The sequence below is a fragment of the Fukomys damarensis genome, unplaced genomic scaffold, assembly GCF_012274545.1.
Source record: "Fukomys damarensis isolate Sample0158 unplaced genomic scaffold, DMR_v1.0_HiC HiC_scaffold_7, whole genome shotgun sequence".
NCBI classification, from domain to species: domain Eukaryota; kingdom Metazoa; phylum Chordata; class Mammalia; order Rodentia; family Bathyergidae; genus Fukomys; species Fukomys damarensis.
This window is the reverse complement of record NW_022900919.1, coordinates 24,464,445-24,472,966: the sequence shown is the minus strand read 5'-3', so window position 1 is coordinate 24,472,966 and position 8,522 is coordinate 24,464,445. Positions and strand designations below refer to the sequence as shown.

General features: G+C 47.0%; 1 protein-coding gene across 2 annotated transcripts in view; it reads right to left on the bottom strand.

Annotated features, from left to right (window-relative positions):
- Positions 1-5,627: 5,627 nt before the first annotated feature.
- Rasgrf1 (Ras protein specific guanine nucleotide releasing factor 1) overlaps positions 5,628-8,522 on the bottom strand; it is a 102,597-nt gene continuing 99,702 nt past the window's right edge. For both annotated transcript variants that reach the window (XM_010631795.1, XM_010631796.3), the window contains exon 27: positions 5,628-6,895. In XM_010631795.1, coding sequence (XP_010630097.1) covers positions 6,803-6,895 — 93 coding nt within the window. In that variant the 3' untranslated portion in view covers positions 5,628-6,802. The remainder of the gene's footprint in view (positions 6,896-8,522) is intronic.

Below are 8,522 nucleotides of genomic sequence, written 5' to 3'. Positions count from 1 at the left end.
AAAAAAAAAAAAAAAAAAAAAAAAAAAGTAAAATTTACATAATATTTGATTAATCATTTTCAGGTATAAAATTGGATTTATCCCATGAGCTGGTCTGAATTATCTCTGACCACACTTTATCCTTTAGACTTGTACTCAGTTTCTCTTTTTCAGACACCAGATTTTGTCTTGCTGTCCAGGCTGGAGCACATGTCTATGACATGACCTCACAGATGACAAGGTCAGTTTGGTCCAGGAGAGCTGGAGACAGCCACATTGAGATGATGTCTCCAGGGTCAGCTGTAAGGGTCTGGATCCAGAGGGAGAGGTGAGTGGAGCTAGGAGTTATGAGTTATGTGGTGTGATTTCCACCCTTTCCCCAAGGAGGGCAGGAGCCAGGCTGGATGCTTGTTACCTGGGTGTGGACACACAGGAACTCGATGAACACATGGTGGGTGGGTGGGTCTGGGTGGCACCTTCATCCTCCTAGGATGATAACAACTGTTCTTTGTGCATTCCTGGCCCAGCAACCTATGAGACTTCCACAGTGCCACCTTGGGAAAGAAGCTGTGGCCAGTAAACACAGGGCAGGGGCAAGAAGCTGGAAGTTGTGAAACCCACTTACACTTGAGGACACCAGTGGACCAGGTGTAGACTTGGTCGGGGGTGTGCACCTTCAACAGCTCCTTCACAGGACAGCGTGGGGCAGGTGGGTAGAAAGCCCATGAGCCAGACACACACACACACACACACACACACACACACACACACACACACACACACACACAAATGCAGACTTCAACCTGACCCACCGCCTCTTTCCCCAGGAATCAGCCTACAACCCAGAACCCAGAATGGTGCTGTTTCCTTCGTTTTTTTTTTTTTGGCACCGGGGATTGAACTCCAGTCCTTGTGCTTGCAAGGCAGGCCACCAAACCGCTGAGCTAAATCCCTGGCCCAGCTGTTTCCTTTCTTTCCTGCTCCTCCTCCTCATTGTTGTCTTCTTCTTTTTCTTCTTCCTCTTCCTCTTCTTCTTTTCTTCTTTTTTGCTACTGGGGGTCAAACTCAGGACCTTGTGCTCATCAGACAGGTGCTGTGCCACTGAGCTTAAATCCCTGGTGTTTTGTTTTCTTTCTTGAACTGGAGGCAAAAGCACCAAGAACCCCACTGAGAACCCCACTGTCAGCCACAGTGGAGCCTAGACCAAAGGAACACCTCAGGAACACTGATTCTGTCTTTATTTTACAAGTTTGGCATCCACTGTAGATTTTTACATGAATTTTGGCTTTTAAACATGTTGCAATACGTTGTTATTTATCTCTGTTATTGAGTAGCCCTCTACTTCTGGCTTCATCCTGGCAAAAAGCATTGCCCAGAGCCTGCCCTAAGTCACAGCCTGGCCTCTGAGTTCAGGGGGCAGTGGTCTTTCACAATGGTCACCATGGTTTTGCGTCATCTGCATGGTTGTCGGCTGTAGCAAACACCGAAGAACCTCACCTTGTAAAGAGGACAGGTGGATTTTGGGTCAGTTCGGAGGTCCAGTCCATGGTTGACTCCATTGCTTTGGCCTGTGGTGAAGTGGAACATCATGGCGGGAGCCATGCTGAGGAGAGCTGCTCACCTCCGGTTGGGAACATGAAAAAGAGTCACAAGAAGGAGCTGGGGTCCCTCTTCCTCTTCAAGAATATGTGTGCTCCCATGGCCTAAAGACTGCCCATAGGCCCACTCTCAAAGGTGCCATCACCTCCCTATAGTCCATCCTGGAACCAAGCCTCCAATATCTGGGTCTTGGGGACATTTAAGGTCCAAGTTATTGCAATCCAGGCTCTGGTCAAGATCTCCTGTCCTCAGCCTCAGCATCATGCTGCCTGACTGCTGCCATGGTGTTTGTCACTCTGTTGTGGATATCATGAGAATGCAGGGCTTGTGACTGAGAACCGAGAACTGGGTCTGCTTGCTCGCTGCTGAAATGGGAGCTCTGGTAGTGGGATCTGCTACAAAGTAAGCATTTAGAAACAGTGCAAGAGCAAACAACAGCTAAAGGCTCTCTGGCTCTTGCCATGTGCTGGTCACCTTACCTGGAGCAGCTCATGCAATTCTTGCAGCAACCTGTGAGGCGGGTATTATGCTTGTCCCCATTTTGAACCTGAGTCAGACAGTAACTCTGTGACTTGCCTAAGGTCACACGCAGTGCTGAGGCAGGGATTTGAACCTGAGAAGTCTGGCTCTGAAGCAGAGATTTTTGACCTTGGCACACCTGACATTTTGGGCTAGGCAATTATTTGTTGTGGGCCACTGTCCTGTGCATGGAAGGAAGCTTAACTGCATTCTTTAGCTCTACCTATTGGATCCTCTACATGTGACACCAAAAATGTCTCCAGATATTCCCTTGGGCCCCAGATTTCTCCATTGGTAATTACTGTTCTGAAGTTTTTAATTGCTATACAAGGCTGTTTTCCTATAATGAATTGTTCAATAATAAACACAGGAGCCCATGATTTTGCACTAGGCCCTTCCCTTGAGCTGCAATAGGAACATTTGAAGATCAAAATGGAGTCACTCATGCTAAAGTATCACATCACCAAACCTGAGCTAAGCTGTTTAATCTTACCTTTCAAGAAACCAGGAGAAATGGGAAATAATAGCTAAATTTCCCATCAGGCTGGCTTCATCATTTGGTAGGATAATGATGTTTCTCCTCCTCCTCCTCCTCCTCCTCCTCCTCCTCCTTTCTTCTTCCTCTTCCTCTTCCTCCTCCTCCTCCTCCTCCTCCTCCTCTTTTTTGAGATATGCATTCCAGGCTGGCCTTGAATTTGAGGCAATCCTCCTAAGTGCTGGGATTATAGGTATATAATCCCACATCTGGCTAAATTCCGTTTTAATCCTCAAGCAAAACAGGTAACCTGATGTTAACCAGTCAGATATTTTTCTATTTTTCAGTCTCCCTGTTCACTGTTTTATAGGGAAAGGAACTTTGAAATGACTAATTTGCTTTCTGTAGTTTCTGCCTTTTGCAGCTCTTCTCTGTCTAGGAAAAATATCCTCTGCTCAACCCATTAGAATACTTGGTCCAATGTATAGAATGAAGGCTATATGATTCTAGAATTGAAAATAAAGCCAATTAGGATCTTTAAATTAGATTATTGTGGTCTTATCCTTTGACAGATCAGATGAACTATGCTGAGATTCCCTCTGGTGGCCTCCTTCTTCTCGGGCTTCCTCCAAAGATCGCCCAGGCTGCCTGGATGTGCTTTCTGAACTCCTTCCTGGCACCCAGGATGGGGAGGGGAAGGAGCAGTGAGCTTAGCACAGCCCCAGACTCTTGCTCTGCAGTCCCTGGTCCCAGATGACAGATATAGCTTCCCCTGTGAGCTGTTTCATGAGGTCAGGTATGGAAATTTCTGCTTGTGGCGTCATACTGCCAAGCAGAATTTTGAATTTCGAGTTTAAGATTAGACATGCTCAGTTTGTATTAGCTCATTTAATTCTACTCCAAGCTGAGATACTACTTTTATGTTCATTTTTCAAGTGTGGAAACTGACACTCTGAGAAATTAAGTGGCTGGCTAGGCTGATCTAGCAGGTAAGTGGTGAGGCTGGCAGGTCAACAGCAAGCCTTCTCCATAGAGATCCCTTTCTCTCCGCTGTATTCCCCCCTCAAGTCCCAGCACAAATAGGGAAAAGGTGAAAGCTGGCTGCAGGTCCCAGGGAAGCAGCGGATCTCACCTTGCACATTCCTGAGCTGGAGTTCTGGGCCTGTCCTCCTTGGGCAACTGTGGGGAAACATCTGAGCCAGGATACCCATCACAGCCACCTTCAAAGGGGCCAGAACTCAGGCCCTTTGCTCTGGGTTCCTCTGCTCTCTTGAGGAAATCATGACACAGTCGGAAGCCACCATAGAAATGGGGAGACAGGCAGAATCCCAGGCCACACCTGCCACTCACTGAAAGCATTGTTTATGTTTCCTTGGGATGGTCAGGGACTTGAAAGCCATTCTTGCTATAAATGGTTCTTTACTTGGGCCTACAGATGCCCAAGAGGCAACTAAACGAGGAATAAGCCTTGACCTTCATTTTGCAATCTTTGTTACTATAAATCCCAAGTCAGATCTCTTCTGGGCACTGCACGGGGTGTGTTGCTCATCTGGAAGTGTGTAGGAGCTGGCCAAACAGGTTGGTTGGTCGGTCCTGAATTTACAGGCTCTCAGCACCCTTCAAGGCTGAGAACACCAAGGTAAGAGGTTCACGGGGACACCGAGGACACCAAGCCTGGTCCAGGCATTGCCCCAAACCCGTGCTCACCTGGCTCTGAGAAAGGCAGAACCCACGTGAACCTCACAAAGACAGTCTTGTCCTGGGGTTGAGACCACCTCTCAGCCATAGGCTCCAGAGCTATGAAGCCCTTCAGGGGGCTGGTCTGAGCCCTTGTATTGGAGTGCGCCCCTCCAGCTACCTAAGCTGTCATCCCTTTAACTTCCCCATTAAAGCTTTTCCTGTAGATGTGTGCTTTCATTTTAATTTCTATTTCTACTAAAGCAGAGACCCATGCCACCTGGAGTCAATCTTTTCTGTCATGCTGGAGGTTCTGGTGGTGGCATGTGGCACCTCCCTGGTCTGGGCTGGTCCTAGTCCTGGAGGGCTCTCTCCTTTGGAAACCCTTTCCTTTGGGCTTCCTACGGCTTGGCTTCCTCCACTCTACCTCCATCTCTGCTTGACTTGCATACCTGCATGCTCACACTTGCACATTCCTGAACAAGCACATTCTTTCAGGCTTTTGGTTTCACATGTGCCAGTCCCTCTGCCTGGCAAACTGTTCTTTTTCGTGTCATGACTTCCTCACATCTCCACTGGAGCTTAATCCAATGCCCGCATCACCTCATCACATCGGCCATTCTCCCTTGGATGCTGACGGTACTTTCTGTACCACCCTCAGACAGAGTGGTGGGGTGGCACACTCCTATAACCCCAGCACTTAGAAGCCTGAAGCAGGAGGATGGCTGTGAGTTCCAGGCTAGCCCGGGCTACATACGGGGTTCAGGGCCAGCTTGAACTACACAGTGAGATCCTGTCTCAAAACCAAAACAAACAAACAGAAAACAAAACCAAAAAATGCTCTTTCTCTAGTCACAGATGGATGGCTACCCAGCTGTTTCTCTTCCTGTTGAGAAGAGCCTAACTTACTGCCCCAGCGAGTGGGCTGCCTTTCTGATGTGTTTGACCCGCAGAATGTTGTGGAACAACTTCTCCCCACTCATGGGACCCCACTGCCACACTGTGGATCCAAAATCACAGGGAGAGGCCATGTGAGGACACTTCTCTCAAAAGCCCACTAACCTCTACCCATTGGAAGGCACTGTCCCAGCTACCTGTGCCAGATGAGTTTTCAGCAACAGAGCCCAGCTGCTGGGTGACTGAAACCCCAAGACAGACCCCAGGCAAGGGCTGCCAGCTGGGACTGGAAAGGCAACAACATGGCTTAAGTGACCGGCAACAGGTAACAGGAACAGTCTTTGTCATCAGGCTATTGGTCCCCAAGCAGGGATGGTATCCTCATCACCCCAACTCTGGTCTCAGCTCAGGGCCTTCCAAAGAGCAGGTCCCCATCAGATATCACCTGGATGAAGGAATGAAGACCCTCAGAGTCCGCTGCTCACCCTGAGATAGAATAGATTTATTAGCAAGAGGTAATCAGGAAACATATGTTTACAAAAGTGGAAATTTCTTTTTTCCAAACAAGCTGTAAGTTGAAATATTTTAGGACTTGAAATAGAATTCTCATACCACTAGGTATTGCTTACAGCAAAAGTTGTCTGTCGGAGTGGAGCATGCCTGCCACTTCTGAGTGGACCTGTGTTCTCTATACTGTACAATGTAAAAAATACATGGTAATATTCACAGAATAAGCACTACGGTACTATATTCCTGCTAGAAGGCATTTAGACAGGACTACAGTATATGCAATAAAAACACTTGATTATTGATTTCCTAATTCTACAGTGTGGTACTAATTATCACAAGTTATACATACTTCGAGCATCTCAATGTAAGCTTGTAGTGACTGTCAGGTGGCTCAAAGAGGAGGAAAAGTGACATTTTTGTGTTCTGACTTCCAGTGAGTGCTGGGCAGCAGTTGGCAAAGGTTGCCAGGACTTGGTGTTGTGACTCCATTTTCCTCGGGAAGTTCTGGGACCTGTCCACTTTATGGAGACTGCTTTTCATGCGATCTGGCATGAATTGTACAGCAAGGAACGACATGGTGCTGGGGTGGCAGCCTTGGTGTGAGGGGTGCATCCTCGGCAGAGAGGACTCCCTTCTAGCCAGCTTACCGGGAGGCAGCTTACTGGGAGACCTGCTAATTTGGCTGAAAAAGCTGCTTTGGAAACTGGTGTCGCTGTCAGCGGGAAGAGCTGTCAATGACTGGACTCCAGGGGATGGCTTTCCCCTCCCGCCTCCCCCCACCCACCCGTTCTAACAGCTACATGGAGCATGCTGGGAGGACGCCCAGGGTGGCCACAACCTGGGCACTGGGCAGGGAGGGCAAAGCAGGACTGGAGCCGAAAACTCATGTCAGCACGGGCGCTGCTTCCCTTGTGGGTCTGGAGGATGGACTGAGAGGACAGCTGTTCAGAGAAACAGGCACTGCAGGGGGCAGAGTCTGAGACGGTGCAGAAATTCATATTCCGGGTCTACAGGAATCTAAGAACAAGAACGGATCGTAGTCTTGGAGAAGCACATAGTGAAGAGGAAAATCCAGAGAAACCAAACAAATATGTACACTATCATATAGCATGTGTCCACACGAGCGGCTGGGTCTGGCTGGAAGCTTCAGGTGGGGAGTTTGGGTTCTATTCGGAGAGAAGACTCGTAGAGGCTTTCTTCGTCCATCACAAAAGATTGGTCCAGTAGATACTGGGTTACCTGAGAAGAAGAGTGACAAGGAAGGGAAGGGTTATGGGTCCTAGGTAATGGGTGACTATGGACCTGGGTGTCTCTGGAACCCAGCTCTCATGGGGAGGGGCCAGGATAGCACGTGAGGCAAGAAATGCAGTCATTATTTCTTTGCATTATTTAATATTGTCTTAATATTTGGCTGAATATTAATCCTCATACTAAATCAGGCTGGGGTGTGGATAAGTGGTAGAGTATGCATGAGGCTCTGGGCTCCATCCACAGTATCACACAGGCACAGAAATATAAAAACCACACATGGATCTGGTGTGGTGGTGAATGTCTATAATCCCAGAACTCTGGGAGTTTGGCAAGTTCCAGCCCAGCCCGGGCAACTTTCCAACTTTTTTGTCTCAATTACAACTAAAAAGGGTGGGTATATTATAGTTTATGTCTAGATGTTCCCCAGATCCTTATGTACTAATGGGTGGGGCTTTTGGGAGTGACAGGGTGATGGGTGTGATGATTAGATTAGCTCACTGTTTTAGCATATTCTGGGTATGGATAATAAGAAGGCCCACCCTGGATGTGGGTGGCACCAACCAATAGGATTGTAGTCTGAATGGAATAAAAAGGGAAAGGAAGGCTCACTGTTTCCAGCCTACCCTGCCATAGACTGTTTCTCCTCTGACATGCACTTTTCCATGCTGCCCTGCCTTGAAGCCAGCCAAGTATGGACTAAAACCTCTACAAACTGAGCTAAAATGAACTTTTCCCTCTAACTTGTGAGTGTTGGTTATTCCAGCAATGAGAAAGAAACTAATACAGGGAAGCTAGGGATGTTAATCAGTGCAAAGGCCCTGGGTTCAATCTTCAGTTCTGCAATACAAAATAATAACCAGAAAAATCACATACAGTCAAAATTAACCTTGCTTGTAGGGAAAGTGGGAAGGGTAGGGGAAAGGGAACAAGGGAAAAGAAAAAATATGAGAAAATGAAAAAATGGAAATAAAGTGTTTGTAAATGGGGAGGGGAGGAGGGGGTGAAGGGAGGGCAGGGACAAGGGGAAAAAATGAGAAACAAGACCTGTCATGTGAAGGTACAAGATCCCAGTAATGAAAGTAACTGTACTGCATACCTAGATTGTACCAATAAACTCAATAAAAAGAAAAAAAATTAACCTTGTTTTTTTGATTGGCTCCTTGATGAAGTGTTCTGAGAGTATATTAAAAACAAAAAATCTGTGGGCTGATGATATTGCTCAGTGGCAGAGCATTTTCCTAGCATACATGAGGTCCTGGATTCAATGCTCAGAATGGCATTTAAAAAATTCTTAAAGTTCAATGGTTGAATATAAGTGGCAGTTTCTGTTTAAAAAATGTCCTAAAAAATGTTGGAACAAAAATGTATATAAACATTATGATGATGTAGTATCATGTGATTTTCATGCATCAGGAGGTAAGGGAGAAACTGAGGGCCTGAGGGAAGAGTCTCAGGGGCAAAATGTTAGAGTGGACTATCAGGACAGCTCACCCTCAGGAATTACATTCTTTTCTTTCCTCTTTTCTTCCCACCTACTCTTGTTCTCAAGCCATTGGCCAAATTTCATACGAAATGTGCCATGAGAGATCAGAGTACAAATCTCACAGGCAGCCTC